At 36.1% G+C, this 21944-nt stretch overlaps 1 protein-coding gene across 6 annotated transcripts in view; it reads left to right on the forward strand.

The window, feature by feature from the left end:
- The window catches only part of LOC139970028 (uncharacterized), a 147691-nt gene that overhangs the window by 114259 nt on the left and 11488 nt on the right, over positions 1-21944 (forward strand). For 2 of the 6 annotated variants that reach the window (XM_071975575.1, XM_071975577.1), the window contains 8 exons: positions 13592-13783; positions 14339-14434; positions 15970-16016; positions 17192-17225; positions 17872-19355; positions 20201-20418; positions 21135-21211; positions 21749-21801. In XM_071975575.1, coding sequence (XP_071831676.1) covers positions 14428-14434; positions 15970-16016; positions 17192-17225; positions 17872-19355; positions 20201-20418; positions 21135-21211; positions 21749-21801 — 1920 coding nt within the window. In that variant the 5' untranslated portion in view covers positions 13592-13783; positions 14339-14427. Of the gene's footprint in view, positions 1-8209; positions 8411-13591; positions 13784-14338; positions 14435-15969; positions 16017-17191; positions 17226-17871; positions 19356-20200; positions 20419-21134; positions 21212-21748; positions 21802-21944 lie in introns of those variants that run through there. The other 4 variants (XM_071975574.1, XM_071975576.1, XM_071975578.1 and 1 more) reach the window with 4 other exon arrangements.

Below are 21944 nucleotides of genomic sequence, written 5' to 3' on the forward strand. Positions count from 1 at the left end.
AATAATTTTAATTCGTGTATTTCTGCACAGTTTCGTACGAGTAAAAGGTACTGAACAGTTTAACCCTTAGTGAAAGACATTGCTGTTATCTATTAATAAATTTAAGTCTTTTAACTTAAATAAGTCACAACCTTTTCGACTTACTTTTAATCTATATAATACAGACACGATTTTTCCTATATGCGTTAACTTATCGTTTTCGATTCAAAAATAAGAAAGGTGAGAGATTAAGCTCCACGACAACGTTTGGATATAGATGATGAATGCTAATATTCATGATATATTGAATATTCAGATGTCAGGTTTGACGAAGAATTAACATTGAATTTCGTTGTCTGTTCTACACAAAGTACGTAACAGAACAATCTCACGTAGAAAAACTGACAAGCACTTTATGAGTGAGTGGGTATGAAGAGTATGTTTGTGACAGCAAGGTAACTGATTACGGAATGAACGGAAAATGTTTTACGAGATGCAGAAAATTTACTAAACGAAGTTGAAAAATGTTATCGTGCCCAAGCCCCCCTCCCCCCACCCTGAGCCACTTCCATCCTTGATCATAGTTACATTAACGTCCCAACTTGCATGCTCAATAAACTAATTCCATAAGCAGGATGTTGTTGAGTCACTTTATAAAGCCCTTTGTTTCCAGATTTCTCGATACCAAACCAAATATCATCCTCTGTTTCAGTGGTATAACGTCATTGATCTTTACCATGGAATTGAACTTGTGACTATAATTTTCATTCGAGATACCATAAATAATACCTATTTATGATGCTTTAATGTACGACACTCGCTAATTATTTTTCATCGGGAATAGTTTTATTTTAACAAACTGGAGAACTGTCAGAAAGGATGTATCGAACTGAACTTGAGATAATCAACGGTTGGCTACATCTTTATTATTTCCCGAAATGATTCAAAACAATATAACTGTAAGGATGTGGTGGACAATGCAAAGAAGCAATATTTTATATTTTTACCACATTCGTTTCGGTGGCGTCATCTATTTAAACCTGCAACTACAAACGGACATCGAGATCAAGTCAAAAACAACATCAAGAGGTTATTGGCTATGAATAGTCACTAGACTTTATGTCTGCCTGTAAAGAAATGAATATAAACAATAATAAAATAACTATACAATATCTACAAATCCTAGGAACAATATTATCAACACCTAACACCAATTTGAATATCAATCATGCAATGGACTTCATTATGTCATAATAATTCAATGAGCAGTGATAATAATCCAATGCAGAATATTTAAAGTACAATAAGTTGAGACCATTACGTCATCAGCACGTCTACCTATAACAACAACTTAATCCTAAACAAAATAACATTGACTATCTGCTACTTCAACTACCAAACATATACTGCCTAAAGGCGTGATGTACTATATTGCTTTAAATTGTTACCTCCTCAAAAAGCGTAATACACGACTGATACAATGCATGGTGCAAGTACTGCAGATAAATGAAGTTGGTTCAAAGAGAATGTTAATATTTTCAACTATAAACATACTATCCCTTTAAGACTAAATCAGCAATCATAAAGGTAACATGTGTCTATTAACAGCATATGTAACAAGACTGCTGATAAAATACATCCCTAAGCAAGAGAATATTAACTCAAAGAAGACATGCGTGTGATTGCAACACAGTGAAGTATAGCAACAGTAGGCCTACACTTCAATTATACGAATAGTTCGCAGTCTACTGTACTACTAATAGAATCCCTAAATAGATACACTGGAATGAGGCTCACTAACGATACGAGGGAGCCACCATTTTAAACTAAATAAGAGGGTGGTCTCCCATAATGTTATTTCCTTCACGTGGATTCACGTTCCACTGTGAATCTACCATTCAAAATTATCTGTAAAGTATTATACCCCCTTAAGTTATGGTATTCAACTGTACCTAAGGAAACCATATAAATTACTATGAAGATTAAATACCAAGAAACTAAAGTTAAATGTGAGCACTGTAACCAGTAGTTCTTGTGCTGCATTTTACGCTAGCCTAAGGCAACTCCCACACAACCCAAGAATGGTAGAAATATATAGTAGAACCTGAAATTACCCCACGGGCCTGGAAACAGTCCGCAATTACCATGATATTATGCAGTTACGGAGTTAATATATATGCTGTATTTGCGAAAAAAATACATGGTTTACTTCAAAAATAAAATTTAGACATATTTATATACATGTATACACATATATATTCCCTGAAAATTATATATATTCCCTTAAAGAATTATTTATATTTTCTCCAGGCGTACAGAAAGTATTTTCTTAATAACAAATAGTATTCTCTTACACTAAAGAGTCTGTCAAAAATATATATTCTCTAACACAAAAAAATATTTTTTCTCTGTCAAGAATATATTTATTCTCTTAGAGAAAAATAATATTTTTTAAAGAAATTTAATATCCTATTCAAAAAGTATGTCAATTCTGTTCACGAATTTTTTTTTCTCTAACAAAATATATAAATTCTGTGACAGAAAAGATATATATTCTATAGAAAAAATATTGTCTGTGCAAAAATAAATGTGTAATCTTTGTAAGAAAAAATATACATTCTCTAACAACAAAGTTCTATTCTGTGCAAACAATATATTCTGTAAGAAAAATATATATGTTAAACAAAGTACGGTGCTCTGTAAGCGCCAACTGAGATGTTTTGTTGTTCAGTAACTTCAGTGACCAGCTTATCATTATATTGGTCACTTGCACAGCTCAAATTTCCTGCGATCTATCGCCAGGGCCTATTCAAATTTCTAAGGCAGGTAAACTGTTACGGCAGTGGTGCAGGGCGCATTTTCACTGAAAGGTATATTTTTTTTAGAGAATATATATATATTTTTCTCTTAGAGAATAAAAATATTCCTGGCATAGACAAATATAATTTTTGTGTTAGTATATATATTTTTACAAAATATTTATTCTAAGATAATATATATTTTTCTATTAGAGAATAAATATACAATGGGCTAAAAAAAAAAAATTGTGTAAGAGAATATATTTTTTTTCAAAATATTTGCTGTAAGAGAATATATATTTTTGTACAGAATACATATTTGTTATTAAGAAAATAATTTCTGTACGCCTGGAGAATATACTTTAAAGGAATAAATATCTCTTTCAGGAAAAATATATGTGTATACATATATATTTAAATATGTCTAAAATGTATTTTTGAAGTTAACCATGTATGTATTTCGCAAGTACAGCATATATATTTGCACGTAATATATTCAGCTTTCTCGCGCCATAGAAAACTTAACATAAGTTACGTAATGATATTCCTCATATTCTGTACTTCAAGACGTGTATAACATCTGCTTCAGACTCCCAAAGTTCAACAAAAATGTAGGCAATTTTGTGCTGCTGGCAATTCTGAGTGGCACATTGACTGTGGTATACTGGCCCTCAGTCTGTCCTATCCCTGAACAAATGGACCCATTGTTCTGTGTGAGCAGTGCGTAAATGAGTCATATGCTCCACTGTGCATGGAACGCCGAGACTCCTTTACACTGCCTAACTAAATATAAGTTTGTCCTCAAACTAACCCTGAACAAATTCAACATAGCATTAATATCTACGTTGGATAAATATAGGGAATAAACCCTGCTGACAGTTCCCCTTTAACTACACAAGTAGCATTTTGAGAAATGTCCAGACTAATCTACTGACATTACAATCCCTGCCAGACTTGCAAACCTTGCCAATTCAGTTATTCTTACTGAGAAAGAAAGGGAACAAAGTAACATAAAGCTAAGAATAATATAGATCAAAAGCATAACTTAATCTAAATAAAAACTAAGTTAACACAATAGACTAAACACAATGTTAATATCAGTGGTCACAGATTGGTATGGTCATGTCGTTACAAGTAAATGCTATAGAAAACTAGTACTACACACTCTCCAACAACTTGTTACACATCCCAAATAGCTATCCATGCTACACGCCCCACATTTTGGTATGTGTTATAAGCCACACAACATAAATGATCAGTTGATACTTTCCATCAACCTTGAGTACAGACTGGAAAAGTAAGCAGTTTGGAAATTTGAAGTGAGGTAAACGAAAATCAATCCAATCGAGAGAAACTGGTAATACTTGGAAATTGAAAACTTAGGATGTTGATCCAGTTTAGAGATTATAAGACTCTTTTAAGAGGAGGAAAGTGCTCCCAGAACCTGTTTTGACATACTACGGTTCTTTTGATGCTTGATTTAGTTACGTCCCTAATGAACCTGTTTGGTTTATGATATGTGTTCCTATGCATGCCCCTCTGTGCTCTTGTACTTTGACTGAGCTGAACGTAGTCATCGTCATCAGTATCACTGTCTGAGGTGGTGACAGGCCTAATTGGTGAATAACAATCATCTGTTATATGAGGGATCTGTTTTAGTAAGTTTCTTCTGATGTTCATTATTTGTGAAATAAATCTTAAGTTCAGGAATAGCAGCTGTTTTTTAACGCTACTAAACTATAAAGCAATCACAGAATGGTCTGATAATTAAAATCGTGATAATATCTTCTGTAAACGGTAGAATAGTTTGGTCTTTTCTCCAACAGTTGTAATCTAGAATAGAAATCTAAAGTTAAGTAACACCAGCTGTTACAATAAGCTTGAAAGAAGTACAGGATAACAAAAACAGTTAATGATATAGATTGAAACCAGCACATGATAGCAAAACAGCTAATAATAATATATGATACTTGCAAGCAGCACAGGATATGGTTAATAGCTTTATGTTGTGTTTACAAGGTTTCAAATTTGACCCTGGTAAACCTAAATGACCTTTGACCTCCACCAATAACAACAGGCTTCCTTTACTCAATGTGGTACTTCTATACATTAAATATGAGGTCTGCCCATGTTTCCTTTCTTGAGATATTGGTTTTACAACGTTTTCACAATTTGAACCATGGTGACCCCAAATGACCTTTGACCTCCAACAAAAACAATAAGCTGCCTGTACTTAATGTGGTACTTCTACACAAAAAATATGAGGTCTGCCCAAGCTTCCTTTCATGGGCTATTGTGTTTACAAGGTTTTCACAATTTGACCTGGTGATCCCAAATAACATTTGACCTCCACAGAAACTAATAGGTGGGTCATTACGAGTCAAATCATGGATGGCTGTTGCTGCGCCCTCTCCAAAAATTCCCCAATTTTTTGTGTGATGTGATCACCATGAAATAAGTATATTCTGAAAATTTCAGTTGCGTTGCTTTACAATTGGCCGATTTATCACACTTTGAAATTCCGCAATTTGTCGCCACCAATGCATTTTGGCAATTTCTTGACTTTTGAGGTCTCATTTCTCAGCAATTAGACATCCTACTACCTTTCTATTACATATGCCTATAGAGTCTATCTCAAAGAACAGGAAAAAAAAATAGGCTACAAAAATATTGTCTTGTAGAGTTAGGTCAACTTAAAAATGTCAAAATATTCGATTGTTGTACTTTTCACTAAAAAATGTGCTATTTTTAGTGATGAATTGCTCCTAAACCATTGCTTTAGGGTACTTGATTCTTTCAGAGGTTATTATGTCTAGTAAAAATATTACAAAATATTGATTACAATGCTTTCCTATAATTTGTTTGCAAGTTGTGCAACTCTAAAGTTGCATGATGCTGCGATTCAGCATGAGGTAGGGGTTTTGATGCCAACTTTTACCAAAGTAACCATGTTAGAGCTGTCAGGGTTTTATACTTTATTGTTAAGTATAAAGTTCTTACACAGGCAAATTTCTGGGTTCTAGCTGTTCTCAATATTATTTTATGAAGTTGTTAAGCTGTTCCGATGTACAAAAGAGGTCGTCTTTGACGGCCAATAACTCAAAACGCGTCATGTTGAAAAAATCTGATAATTTTTTTTCTAGAAGAGATATAGTACCACACTGTTTGTACAAAAAAAATCAGGAGGGTGTTTTGCCTTATTTTGAAATGAAAGATCCTCAAAGTTTGGGATTTTTACAAAAAAAAGTGTTTGCCTGTGTTGATTTTCCATGTGTTTTGAGCCTGGGTATCGTACTGTACTTCAAGGTCATTTAATTCAATACTGTGCAGTTTTTAATTTCATATAAAAAAAAATACTATTTGCAATGTACTTGTTTGCTCCTGGTTGAATTCATTTAATTAGAAGACTTATAAAATGAATTTCAACCAGTACATGTATGTACAGTGTGTACAGTACATACACTGTACTGGGTGTATATGCAAGGAGTGCCATGAGTGCCAGAAGACTATGTTTAAACCTAACACATGTATACGCAGAGCCAATACAAAGTCCTAACATCTGTATTTCATAACGCTGTGTTTTGCCGTAAATTAATTAGATAACAGTTGAAAAAAAACTAGTGCTAATTTGGTATTGTTGAAAAAGCATCATCTAGACTATAGCCAATTTTACCTAAAAATGTGCATTTTTCTCCTGTAACTAGCCATGAGAAAAGGGGCAAAATTCATTGGAGATTTATCACAAAAATAGAACTTTTTACTGCTTTATTACAAAGATAAATGTTGTAAGATTAACCTTACCGCGTCATGGTGGCTGGACACGCCTTCTTTGGCATTTACAAACATTTAGACCAGAGGGGTAGCTAGGTCGCAAGCAGTTTCGCAAAATGTCTTACGTCTTTTTTAGGGGGGGGGGGCAGGCTATAAGAAAACTGCTCTCTGAGCTCATTAACTCACTCGTTGGGGTCTGACGTAGTCTAGGCTATGTCTACTTTGACCAAAACATGGGCTCGACTCTTTTTCATTACAAAGATTTGAGATAAAACTGAGGGCACTACTGGCAAATACCTCAGAATTATTTCAACCTATAGGCTATAGCCTAACTGCTTCCTAAGCTAGAAGTAGTACAGGAGTATAAGCCTCAGTCTTAAGTTTTCTACCTATGGATGTCACCCATATGTAGTATCCAGTGATAGTAGTACTATATAGCAGTACTATCGAGTGATAGTAGGCTAATCATATAGCATATCACACGCTAGGGCCTAAACTGTTTGAGGCGTGGTAACAAACTTAGCCTGTTATAACTACCCGTATCTCTGTAGGCCCAACAGCCTTAGTACTGTACTGCAATTTGACCATTTCTCTGCTAACCCTAACTTCACATAAAGCTGCCAAAAATGCATCAAATCAGTCAAAATCTTTGAAAAGTTTCAAATGAAAAACATATTGTTACCTTATAGAGCCTAGATGATAAACTTCCGCAGGGAAATTGAATCAACAGTAAAAACATAGTTTTGGATACGTAAACCTTAATTAGATTTCGTTCACGAACCATTTTGTGAATGGTCCTGGCCACAAACTTTTTCGGGTTTCTTACCCTCAACTTCATGGAGTTTGGAAAGCCGAAATTGCAAATAAACGAGTGCATATCCCGTCCTACACTAGCATATTTTGAGGGGAAAAAGTTTGCATTTAAAGTACCTTTGTTAACAGGTACTTGTGGTTACGAGTCATGCAATTGACCAGTTTTGCATAATTCTACCAGGTAGGCCTAAAGTCAACTGATATTCTTATAGTCCTTGTTTGTGAATGTCGGCTCCGATCTTAGCTGGTGATGTCACTAATCATCCTTTGCGAGATGGACACCAGTCTATTGCATAGTACCGATAAAGATGTAGCCTAGATGTAGCTAGTAAGGTTTGTCCCGAACATATTTAGCTATATAGAGGCATAGGAACTGAGAGGGGCGGTGAAGGGGACGTCTTCATATTGTTATGGTACGGTATCATGGATACTTGGTAGGCTTACGTGGGCTTGTTATTCACGTTCTATTTGCCAGATATACACTTTATTGAGAAATTGATTGATAGAAGTGGGACAGGGCCCACCTTCACGGGTCAATTCTCGCATAACGAACGGGATTTCTCCGCGACGGAATACCTCGCGACGAAATGAATTTGGATAACCGAATGAACTTGGACAACGGAATGAAATTGAAGAACGGAATGAAATTAGACAACGGGAGTTTTCGCGAAGGCAACATATTCAGCAACTGTAACATAAATCATAAATGTGGTGCAAACGGCGTGCATTACGATTGACCTTAATCCTTTGATGTTGAAGTTATGAACCGCCTAACCCACTGATCTACACTGTGGCACTGTAGATCAGTGGCCTAACCATGTTTTTACATGAAGTTTACCTTCCGTTCGCTCACACACATTAATTACATGTTTGTTCAAGCCGCAAGGTACGCCATAGGTTCTTGCAAACGATGGTTCGTACTGTACGCAGCCATTATTTTACGCGCTGGTACAACAGGATCTTTCCGCGTTCGGTTTCTCTACATATTTGCTTCAAAACACTGGTACTTACATCTTGATAATTCGAGTTGGTAACTAAGTTTAACTCAGGTAGGCCTAAGTGTTTATCATTTTATTTATTAATTGATATCTAGGACTACTTGAACAACTTGACTATTATTATCATAATGTCTTCTATGTACTAGTACAAGAACTAGTGTAGCCTGTAGGCCTAGCCTAAGTACTAGGCCTAGTAATACTAAACGGAAGCTACAGTATGTGTGTCGACCATATTCTTCAGAACGATGTTAATACTGTATGGTTGCCCTACAAAATTTCATGATAGTGTTGAAATATTGTAAACCACCATATTGAATTAATTCAACTATCAGAACCGTAACTGTGTATAGCAAAGGCTTCACAGTTAACGCACCTTCGTTATTGACGCACCTTCAAATATTACTACTGTAGCAACATACAGCAGGCAACCTAGCCTAAACTGTTTGCAGCAAAGAAGAGTTACATATTTGATGAGTTTTATTCCATTTCAGTTATATATGCTGATCAAATTGTGGTTTTCTAAGCTTTTAACATCCTCCCCTCAGTTTTGCACATGTTTTGGGCATTTGGAAATCTTACTCCTAAAAAAAGCCAAAATTACCCAAGTACTGTACCACATACGAATTACGATACCATTACCACATACATACTGTACAGTGCTACTCTCTGGGCCCTGACCTGTCTGAGCTTAGAGGCTCAGAGCATACAGTAGTAAACAGCATCCAAAGTCAATGAATGTGTGTACTGAGGCCTACACTTCAGTTCTAGCTTATCAACGAATGTGTACTGTAATTTATGGGTATGAAAGAACTTGACACGTCAGACATTTTGTAGTCAAATTCTGCTCAATTGGTCTTGCATATTGGCACAGAACAATTAATATTTTGAGATAATTAGCATGCATTCCTATATTAAAGTGTAGTGGGGTAGTGGCAGGAACCAAGCTGGGTGAGTGCATATTTTGCATATAGCCTACAATGTACGAAATCAATTATTTACCCTTTTTTGGCCACCTTAGTACTTCCCACGAATCCCAGTACAGTAGTTGTACAGTGTAGCTACTGTACTGTATTACTCTGCAATGAATTTGGCAGTCAATGTTCTGTAAAATTCTGAACACCAAGTGCTCTTGAGAAGCAGCAATACATGTACTGTAAGCCTATCACATGTTCGTTAACTTCAGCAATTTAATGGTAGTTCAAGTAAACTACAGTATGTGCAGGATGCATTACAGCCCTATGATTATGTGTCTAACACAATCAGTGGTCAAAATGCTAGGCCAGGGCAACACTATCTAGGCATCTGTTTATAGCATTAGCAAACTGGCAACTATAAAACGCTAATCATGCCAGCATGAGAATTCAAGAATCAAGTGTAATATTATTGTTGCTACTGAGCTTATCATTGCTACCATCTAGGTCCTGAGGCAGGAAGCCAGGCTGGGACAACCACATTTCATGTATTTTGAATAAACTTATTCCAAATTTACTCAGCTATCCTCACAACAAAATGTCATGTACATTGATTACTGTTGCTTAGCAAGCTTCGTGAAACTAGTGTCACACACTCATATAGGACCTAGCTTAAAGTGAGTAAATTATATAGTCTCACTTTGTGACATTAATAGGACCCCAACAGAGTCCATCTCAGCAATCTCAGGCCTTAAAGTCTAAATTTTGACCCAAATACTCATTTTAGACAACATAAATCACTGAAGCGTGATATCACAGAACATCATTCCTGAAATATCAATTGCTGTACACTATATGCTAAGCATTGAAGCCATTAACATTCTGGATTTCCGCCAAATTGCAAAAAATCACACAACTTTGCATAAAGGTTTGGTCAATTAATTGCTCCCATTGACTTGCACTACAGTAGGCTAATTGAGCTGCGATACCAGTACTATTTGTAATACATCTGTTACAGTAGCAGTCCTGTCTCCTACAGTATATTAGCATGTTAGCATACATGATAGCATGTATCATCATGTTTATTGGCATGAATGAACTAGCATACTGTACATATGTTAGCTTGAAGGCTATGTAAGCAGTATGATACCATACATGTACAGTATATGTACTTGTACTGTATGTTAGCATGTATGTTAACATGTATGTTAGCATATAGCATACATGTATGTTACAGTAGTTTGTTTGTTAGCATGTATGAAAGCATGTATGTCAGCATGCATGATAGCATACATGTACAGTATGATAGCAATTATGTTAGCCTGTATGTAAAGCCTGCTTGTTAGCCTGTATGTTAGCCTGTTTGTTAGTGTGTATACATGCTAGCGTATATGTTAGCATGTTATAAGCAGTATGATAGGGTGTATGTCAGGCTGTATGTTAGCCTGTTTTTAGCATACATGTAAGTTAGCATACATGTTAGCATGTACAGTATACATATGTTAGCTTGAAGGCTATGTTAGCATGTATGATAGTAAGTATGTTAGCAGTGTATGTTAGCAAACATACATGTTAGCAAACATACATGTTAGCATGTATGATAGCATACATGTATGTTAGTGTGTATGATAGTAAGTATGTTAGCCTGTTTGTTAGCCTGTATGTTAGCATGTTAAAAGCTGGTAGCGTTTACGTCAGGCTGTCAGTCTGTTTGTTAGCATACATGTTTGTTAGCAACTTAGCATGTATGTTAGCATTCATGAGCATGTATGTAATTCAGCATACTGTACATTAGAATGTATTTTAGCATGTTATTTAAGCAACATGAAGGACTTAAACAATTTTTGGTTCCTTGCTTAAGCAAAAGGGGTCTATGTAGTCAACTAGATCCGCTATAGTGAAAAGGTGTGCCCTATTGTTCTCGGTGCCTGTAAAGGTCACCAAAGGTCAGTTAGGGGCCAAAAACCAAAACAATAAACAAGCAATAACTCCCATTGACAGGGTCAGACATGATTGTTATTTTGGAACTTGTAATATACAGTATACCTGTATACTTGTAAATAACGTAGGGGATCATTTTTCAACTTAACAATGGTGTGATCCAAGGTCAACAAAGGTCAATTAGAGGTCAAAAACAGGTATTGTTGTGATAACTTGAGAACAAAATGTCCGTCAAGGTTGGGAGTTACGCTATTGTAATCCAATAGTGGACCCACATCTTTGTGACAGTTGACCTTAGGTTGACCTCTGATGACCTGTAAATTAGCTTCTTTATTTATTTGAATTTATTGTGGCCATATCCAGATATCAAATGGTCTTTTGATCAAAATTGTCCATGGGTTGACCCCTGTGCGACCTTCAGGTGCAAAGTCCTGTTTGCTCATTTTAGGAGGTGCAGGACATAAAACCAAAACAAGTTTGTCAATATTTAACTATATGATAGAGCTATACATGTATACTCTAAAGATGAAACTAACTCCCGCTTCGATCGAACACCCGGTTCGTAAGTTATGAGGTGCCAAAGGTTGGATTTGATACCTTTTTAGCAATAACATTGTGTGTGTACATTGGAGTTCATAACAATTTTAGGATGAAGTGCACATCAAAGGGAATATTTTTCATAAAAGCTGTCATGCCTTCCAGGGTCATTCAAGATCTCTTATCATGACAAAATCTGCCCACTTATGTTAATTTTATGCAACAACTTCCAGTGACAAAGTCTGACATGGCTGATATATTGGGACAAGTTGTGAATTAACTAGTTGCACGTTTTCCAAAATTCCCTTTATGTAATCCAAGGTCACCGAAGGTCAATTATGGCTCAAAATGTGTGTTTTGGGGGCAATAACTTGTGAAACTCCCACTGATGGGGTGTAATATGGTTGACATTTTGGGACTAGTTATGAATAGGGTAAGGGATCGTTTCCAAACATAATGGTCATGTGATCCAAGGTCAAAAAAAGGTCAATTATGGGTCGAAAACTCAATCTCCAAACTGATAAAAGTTGTCCATGGTTGATCCCTGTGCCACCTTCATGCGCAAAGTTATCAGAGGTCAAGGTTTTGTTTAGTTTCAAATGAGAGGTGGATCTCATGACCTTGGAATATGATTTACAGTAAAGTAATACTTATGGGTGTGTACGGTGCAGTGCTGTACCCATTGACTACTGGAAATGTACATACTCCAGTAGTCTATGAGTACTGCAATGACCCCTTACACACCAAGAGGTATTGTCCTTACTCTATAACTGTAGACACTACAGTAGTCATTGAGTATTGCACTGCTCCTTACACACACAGAAGTATGACTTTACTGTATAACTGTAGACACTACAGTAGTCATTGAATACTGCACTACCCCCTAACACACCCACAGGTATTTCTTTCCTGTATGACTTTACATACTTACAGTACTTAGTCATTGAGTACTGCACTGCTCCTTGCACACCCAGAGGTATTACTTTACTGTATAATGTACAGGTGTACTACAGTAGTCATTGAGTACTGCACTGCTCCTTGCACACCCAGAGGTATTACTTAACTGTATAACTGTAGACACCACAGTAGTCATTCAGTACTGCGCTGCCCCTTACACACCCAGAGGTAAATATTTCCTGTATTTACTGTACATACAGTAATCATTGAATATGTACTGCACTGCTCCTTGCACACCCAGAGGTATTACTTAACTGTTTAACTGTAGACGCTACAGTAGTCATTGAGTACTGCCCTACTTCTTACACACCCAGAGGTATTACTTTACTGTATAAATGTTGATGCTACAGTAGTCATCGAGTACTGTACTGCTCCCCTACACACCCAGAGGTACTGTAATACTTTACTGTATAACTGTAGACACTACAGTTATCATTGAGTACTGTACTGCTCCCTTTCATACACAGCTCAGGTCTTATTTTACTGTATAACTTTAGATACTTGTAGTCATTGAGTACTGAACTGCTCGAGTTGTACACCCAGAGGTATTACATAACTGTATAATTTTCCTACTATTCTCTGAGTGCTGCACTACTCCTTGCACACCAAGATGTTTTACTTTACTGTATTTACTGTAGACACAGTAGTCATTGAGTAAGTGCACTGCTCCCTTGCACACCCAGAGGTTTTACTTTATATTAATGGACTGTAATGCAACATTGGTGCACAATGGAACGTATACATTTATATGATCTGTCAAATGTTTTTTTTTTTAATATACGGACTTCTTTACATGTTAAGTTCGTATTGACTAATATACAACGTATTTAAGTTGTTAACCAGTCATTGTGGGAAAAAAAACAATTTCTCCTTTTTTCTTGAATAGCCTATCCAAGCCCGCCGTACATAATTGTAGAAGGATGTGACCATACACAGTATGTGTACTCGACGTCGCAAGAGCAGGAAACGTGACGTGTTCAGTTCGTGGAATACGACCAGAAGTCAAACTCCAATGGAGAACTTAGGAAAACTATCCTGCTCTTTCTCTAACAGAGCTGGAAAGGACATCAACAGAAAAGTGAGGAATCTTTGACATTTCTCTTACAACAAACTTCAAAATTTTATCAGCGCCTGAAAGAGGGATCACATTAGAGTGTTTTATAATGAGTGTTTTATACCTGAAGTTACATTAGAATTGATCTAAATATTCTCCAGTACAGATCCAGTACAGTAGCCTGCTCGTGTAGTTAGAATACAGCCCGTATGTTCAGTGAATTTTATGTCTGATAGAAGAATGCTTCTAAATGAATGGCTAGTTTGCATCTCCAATGACTTCTTCTTCGATCCGACTTACGGTTTCTAAATCTGACTTTAAGCTCCATCAGAACAACTTTATTGTTATCTGCTTCTTTATATCGCCAAAAGGCTAGTCTTTTCTCACACACTGATGAATACTGATACACAGTAGTCTAAATCTACAGTATCTGAAATATGTGCACTTGGAAAGTGCAGTTGATTTTATTGAATAATTGTTCTGTCTTTGTGATAATGTTAACCCTTTCAGATCCTCACTTAATATTTTCAAATGCTTAATTTCAAATTGCTAATTAACATGTGTTTTTCCAATTTACAGACAACAAGGGGACTTTGGGTTCATCGAAAGTTGCTGTGGTTACAATTATAATTGTAGTACTTCTAATTCTGGTGGTTTTGGTCGTCTGTATGAAAGGTACTGTACCATGGTGCATAGCACAATTACTTTGCAATATATAGCAAAGTTTGTCAGCTATTTTCTTGTATTCTATTTGTATTCATTGCATCTATATTATCCTTATTGACTAACAGAAAAGTATAGCAACTATTTGTTTTATCTAAATTTATATTTTTTATGTTTTTTATTTTGATGATAATAGTAACCGTTGCATTGATGATGGCGTTTGTGTGTATGTGCGAGTTTGTGATGCCCAGCTTGTAAACATGATATCTCAAGAAGGGTGGTTCTGACCAATATCATATGTAATGTGTAGACTTACCACATTGAGTACAAGAAGCCTATTGTTTTTGGTGAAGGTCAAGGGTCATTTGGGGTCATGAGGAGTCAAATTGTAAAAATCTGGTAAACACAATATTTCAAGAAAGGAAGGTCGGACCAACTTCATATTTGGTGAGCTTAAATTCACATTGAGTACAAGAATCCTATTGTTTTTGGTGGGGGTCAAAAGTCATTTGAGGTCACCAAGGATCAAATTGTGAAAACCTTTTAAACACGATATCTCAAGATGGGAAGCATGGGCATACCTCATATTTGATGTGTAAAAGTACCAAATTAAGTCAAAGAAGTCTATTGTTTTTGGTGGAGGTCAAAGGTCATTTGGGGTCACTAGGGGTCAAATTGTGAAAACCTTTTAAACATGATGTGTCAAGAAGGAAAGCATGACGAACAGACCTTATATTTAATGTGTAGAAGAACCTTATTGATTAAAAGAAGCTCATTTTTTTCGGGGAAGTGGAAGGTCATTTGGGGTCATCAGAGGTCAAATTATGAAAACCTTGTAAACATGATATCTCAATATTAGAAGCTTGGGCAGATCGCATAGTTGGTATGAAGGTGTATTGCATTGAGTGAAAGAAGCCCATTGATTTTGGTGGAGCTCAAGGTTCACTTGGGGAAAACAGGTCAAATGGTGAAAGCTTTGTAAACATGATCTTGCAAGAAGGGAACCTTGGACAAGTTAAGGAGCCTATTACTGTTTTTGGTGGAGGTCTAAGGTCATATGAAGACAACAAATGCCAAACATTTACTTCACTCCCCTCTTACCTGTCTCTCTACACTAACACACCTTCCTAACATAATATCATGAGGGAAGCTTGGACAGATCGCATATTTGGTATGTAATTGTACAACATTGGGCGGAGGTCAGTGGTCGTTTGAGTTCACCAGGTGTCAAATTGTGAGACCCATGTTTTACACAATATTTCAACAAGGACAGATGTCATATTTAGTATCTTGATGTATCTATCACATTTAGTACAAGATGCCTGTTGTTGAGGTGAATGGTAATTTCAGGACAGCCTCTGTCATTGTGACTTCTTTTTTTTTTCACATCACACTGCTTTTCACTGTATTACTATGTTCAAGTATGTTGTACACCCTCACTGTACATGATGTCAGATTCATGAAGAAAACTGCTGATGTTACATCATCGAAACCACGATGCATCTTTGCATTCTGGTTAATTAACCTTACATAAATTATTCCTGCAGTGTTAAACTTCCGAAGGAGTCGGAGGAAAATTGTGGAAGACGAAGAGGTAAGACTGTAATATCTGAAAATATATATAAGATCAAGGGAAGCAAAATATATAAAGCTGTTAAACATACTGTAACGCTAATTTAGTCTAAGATTCCGGGGGCACTTAAATATTCCCTACTGAGGACTGGTGGTGGTATGGAAACAAATGCGGCTTGGATGATTGTATGTTAGTAACGACGAGCCTTTAATCTCGCAATAACACGCAAAGAATGTAACACATAGATAAACTTAAGTAAAGAAACAGGCGCTGAGATTTCGTAATCTATTACTTTAATCAGTCACGGTACATACCATAAAGAAAATGGTTACAAACGTGTCACTTGTCTGATGATCACCAAACACGTGGGAAACTCAGAGATTACACATGATTAAACAAAATATACTACTGTATATTAACTTGCGCTACCTATATTTATTGAGCATTTTTGATGCCGGAAGTGAACAACTGAATTAATCGATACACATAATATGTTGCAACAACAAGTTAACATTATACTCATTTGAAATATTTAGCATTCCTACCAATGGATAGTTTCATGTTGTAAAAGATATAAGTAATACACGCAACTGTCAGGAAATCCTCTCCCTACCAGTTTTGTGTTGAGAATAACATGTACATTACGATCATCCCTGCAGCAAAAACCACCCCATTCCCCCTGGTCTTAGCCAAAAACAGGGAAGATTAAATATCTACCTGAGTTGGTAATGCAAGCCATACTGAACTCTTCTCTGCACAAATTCATGATTAAAAGAAACAGTGTATTTTTTCAGTGGTCAAGCCAAACTTGTCTTCACACACAGGAAAGTAGTACTGGCCATTAGAGCACTTGTGTTTGCAATCATACAGGTGACTGGTCAACTCAAGGATGAATCCTAATGACAGTATTTGGGGTAGTTTATGCTATCAAGTAACAAATTATTATGCTTGAGTGAATTAGATGAGGACAGTTTTTCTATAGGCAAGCTTGACTGCCATGTAGACTCTGAGTACATTTATATAAGAATAAGGTATAACCTACGGTTACTTAGCAACATCAAACATATTATGTTACCTTGTATCCTATTTAATAGAAAATGTTAGTTACATAGTCAAATTATTTGCAAATAGTGACTTCAAATTGATAATTTTATTGATAATATGTTTGAAAGTATCATTACCTCTCTCTTGTTTAGATGTTGCCCAAGACTAAGACTCACCGCACACCTGGTAAGTCTGATGTACAAGTTATTGCAAGCTGAGTGCAGTGAATGCTGCAAACAATACCTTCAATTGCTTTAAGATACTGTTAAATACCACGCATAAATTAAAATAAATTTCAACATACATATCCTCTACAAATGATAATGTATAATAATGTAACTGATTCCAGTGACTTTATTGCTGTCATATCAAATTCATGTTGCAGTTAACTTTACCAAATGGGGATACAGTATATAAATGACACAATAATTTCACGGTTCCTTTTGTGGTTTATGAAAATAAGATATGAACATTCTGAATACATCAGAATGCGCCCCACTTCAGATAACAGTTATGACCCAATGATGACTCTCAAATGGTCTGAGCCAAGAATTTTTTTTTTTTTACACATCTTTGCCAAATGTTGGAATCGATTGTCTCTTTGCAATTAAAGCAGCTGTTCAAATAACCATTTAGTTTGAGAACGAATCTAAAGTTAAGCAATTCAATTAACATATCAAGACATTTTCTACAACAAAATTTGGTTGAGCAGCTACCAATAATGACATTCCCAATTAAAAAAAAAAACTTTCATCTGACCATTTTCATTATTGAATTTGTTCCTGATATAAAATAAGATTGTCACTAATCACACTTTTCTGGTTTCCTACAGAGGAGGAACAATTCATCAAGGAACTAAAGGCAAAGTATGAGATACTTTATCACTCCGTACAACCATTGCCTTACATCAGAGACAGAATGTATTGTGTTGATAAAGTATATGTTTATAGCGGCATTGAACGGTTAGTTCAACAAGCACATGGAAACAAAATGTGGAAACTTTTAGAGTCACATCATGAACTACTAAAGAAACCTGAGAATTGTGGTAGGCAAATTATAGAGGGCGAACCTGGATCCGGAAAATCAACACTGACACTACAGCTTGCATACGATTGGTGCCAAAGAGTTCCAAAATCCCCTTTAAGTAACGTACCGGTACTTATTTACCTGCGGCTAAGACAACTGAGAGGGGTGAAGTCAATATACCAAGCAATACGGCGTTTTATATTACCCAGAGACTCAGATCTGAGTGAGGTTATAGTGGAATCAATCATAAAGAATTGTTCAGGTGTATTGGTTATTTTGGATGGATTTGACGAATACCCTGATAAAGACGATCAAGAGACTGATATTTCTCTTATCCTTCGGAGAGAAATGTTGCAGGATATAGACGTCATTCTGACTACCAGGCCTTTCTACTTACCGAAAGAATTTGCACCGCATAGTGATCGAATACGTTTAACAGGTTTCAACGAGGACATCCGAGATCAATATATTCAGAAAGCAGTTGTACACGGTGACGAACAAGCTGCCAGGGAAATAATACTTAAACTCCAACGAAACCCTCTACTTGGTGACTTGTGTCAAGTTCGTTTGTTGTTTGTTTTGTTTGCTCACATGAGCCACGAGAACAAAGACTTGAAGACATTCAAATGCGTTACTAGCTTCTTTCGTAATGTGATAGCTTGCTTACATAGTCATTTGATGAACAAACCAATTGAAAAGGTATGTTTTGACTTAAAACATGATGAGTTGAACAAGGTTGCTTTTGAGGCATTGAACGGTAGAAACCAACTGATTGTGTGGGATAGTACTTCCCTGAGAAAACGACTTGGGGATGACTTTTATGAGCAGTATCTTAATACTGGAATATTTTTTGAGGAAGAAATACTGACTGGTGATCAATTTCTCTACAAAAAGGAAGTCAGATTCTTCCACAAATTGTTCTGTGAGTGGTATGCTGCCCACTACATTGCTGATTATCTATCTCAAGAATCTTTAACCTCTGCCACAACAGAGAGCCAGAGTGTAGCTGAACTGCTCCGTTTTTTGGATCCTTTTGAACTTCACTATGTTTACAGATTTGCCTGTGGTCTTAATAAGACTGCTTCAGGTAAAATTGTAAATTATCTGCAAAACAACCTTAAACATAAAAAGTTTGCTATGATGTGCATGCTGGAACAAGACTATAAAAATGAGAATGTTGTTGATGCAATCACAAAGTTGGCCTCTAAAGTGGTCCACGTGCATGGCGATGACAGTCAACTACATCAGAGATCAACTTTACAAGTTTTGGAATTCGCGAGTGCAACACAGGTGAAGTAATTTTCTTTCACTGCAATCAAGACATATTTCCTCAGGTTTGTGGTCATGTGGTCACGGTCTTGTACTGTTATTGTACAATATAATTATAATCAGTGTGTTCTTATACCTACAAAAAACAATGCAAAACTTCCAGCCTCCACCGGGATTCGGACCTTTGCCCTCTCATGTATTTAAGTGCCTGGTTTATTTTTCTGCCAAGTCCTGTTTTGATTTTTCCAGTTTGCACTGCATTTCTTGAAAGTTATATAATAGCAGTCGATTCATGAGATCAGATTCCCAACTGTATACATATCTTCAGAGGTTGAATCCCAAAATAATGACTTAATGACCATACGAACGTAAACAATTTCAAATGCTAACAACACTTAGTGTCAATGTCGTTACCAATAGTGTCACTTGATTTATTGCTTTCATGTGGCCATACTGCCAGTAATAAATGAACACACTATGACATAGACAATCCAAACCTTGAAAATATTGAATAATTTGAGTTTTAGTTGTGAGGTCTTCATAACAGCAAATGGTGTTAAATGCAGAACTGAAGTCCATAAAACAAGTCCTTGCATAATTACTAGGAGTGTCTACATGTTGACGTAGAATAGTGTCCAGAAGCAGGCGGGCATCCCCACCCGATCTACCACTGCGATATGCGAATCGGTATTTGTCCAGTGATGGACTACAGTTCAATATTTCGCTACGAAGAAGTTTCTCAAAACACTTCATTGAAACACTGGTCTAACTCAATTACATAAAACCCTCCATCCGTTCATAATGTAGCATGATTCTTTTACTAGAGGATAACTACAATACATTAACCTTGTTCATTTCTCTAACAGATTACCATAGCCTGCCTTCACCTGACCATGGCCTTCAAGGAGTGTGATGGATACACTATTTTACTCCAATCTGGCCTCTCTCTCTGTCCTTTAGTGACAGTAGAAAAGATACACATAGAGACTGAGAAGGAAGGAAATGAACCGTATGCAATATCAGAGATACAGTTAACAAACATCTTCGGTTTTGCGCTTCGTTGTCAGTCTGTTAAGGAGCTGTCGTAAGTTGAATCTCATGTTTTTTGTTATCATACTATGTACCTACAAGTATTCTCTCTTGTTACATTTAAAATAACTGATTAACCAAAGTAATAAAGATAAACACAGAGCTCTGACAAAACTTGTATTAGAAATGACGTACCATCAAGAAATACATTGTAATCGGAAATTTTAGTGTTACAATCATGAAAAAAGATGAGTTGTTTATGTTGGTATGACTAGCCATCACGGTATTAATTATAACCAAAAGAAACAATGACAGTTGTGAATTTGGAAGGTAAGAATATTTTTCATATATCATTGGGAATATGTCTTACATGATATGATAAGTATCATCAAAGAGGCCAAGGTGTAATTGAACCCAACAAATTTCTTCATGAATTTTGGAGGATTTAATCAGTAATGTGGTAGTATGAGGTAATCCCCCACTCTTAAAAACAGAGGACAACATACTGTGCGTGGAATTGTATTACAAACAATTCTATTTTACAATCTATCTGATTGTCTGCACACCAATTCCTTTCATGGACTCCTAGCACGACCTAAGGACGAGCCTAAACATACTGTATATTACACTATTACCTTCCTGCAGTTATGGGCTCATTTGCTCATATTAAACAGCAAAATGATGTCCACAGAAATGATGTCCACAAAATGATGTCCACTGTTTTGCTATCTTTCTCTCATGTTGGTTTGTTTCTTCCTTTCTACTTCAAAGGTTCAGTGAATGTCTGCTGCCTCTTTCGCCCTCTCAAGAGTCTATCAATGCAGAGATGATATCTAGGAAACTTAAAAGTAACTATCGATTCTGTCAGTATTGGTTGATTATTTGATAAAATCTAGTCATTTAGGAGCTGATATAAGAGATAATATATTGTAACATTTTCATAAGAAGTGCAAAGAGCAGATTGTAAGCCTTTGGTAAAAGCAAGAATGATGCAAAAGTAGAAAATATGACAAAATAAATTGCTTTGTCAGGAGGATTACATTGATTTTAGGAGCAGTAAGTGTTAACCTCCTGACTGATTTGTCCTGCTCGACACATTCCTTTGGTACAAGCTACTGTAATGGCAATGTTATTAACTTATCATACCTATACTTAGGATATTTGTTTAAGAACATTACTTTAAGTTTAAACACTGAAATCGTGTCGTTTTAAGTCAAGCCATATTTATTGGATGAAAAACACCAAAATCAAAGTTAGGTCTTAAGTGTTCCATTTTTAGTGTAGAGGTGTCCGTTTCATTTATGTGAAAAAGTTAATTCCTCTCCTTCATAAATCCTAAAATGTCTTTTAAAATTTAACATATTTTTACATACTTGTCATCATAGTATACTGGCGAGACTACGGTTACAGCCTGAATCTCCATTCTGGTGATTGGGAGGTATGATTCTTTTGTTTTTAGTTGCCAGGGCTTTTTGTTATTGTGTACGTGTCCATTAGTGCAGAACAAGTTGGAAGTACAGTAGTGTAAATGCCGACAACCACTAGACAACAACAGAGATCGTGACATAGCTTAGGGAATAT

This window comes from Apostichopus japonicus, chromosome 7 (genome assembly GCF_037975245.1).
Source record: "Apostichopus japonicus isolate 1M-3 chromosome 7, ASM3797524v1, whole genome shotgun sequence".
NCBI lineage: Eukaryota > Metazoa > Echinodermata > Holothuroidea > Aspidochirotida > Stichopodidae > Apostichopus > Apostichopus japonicus.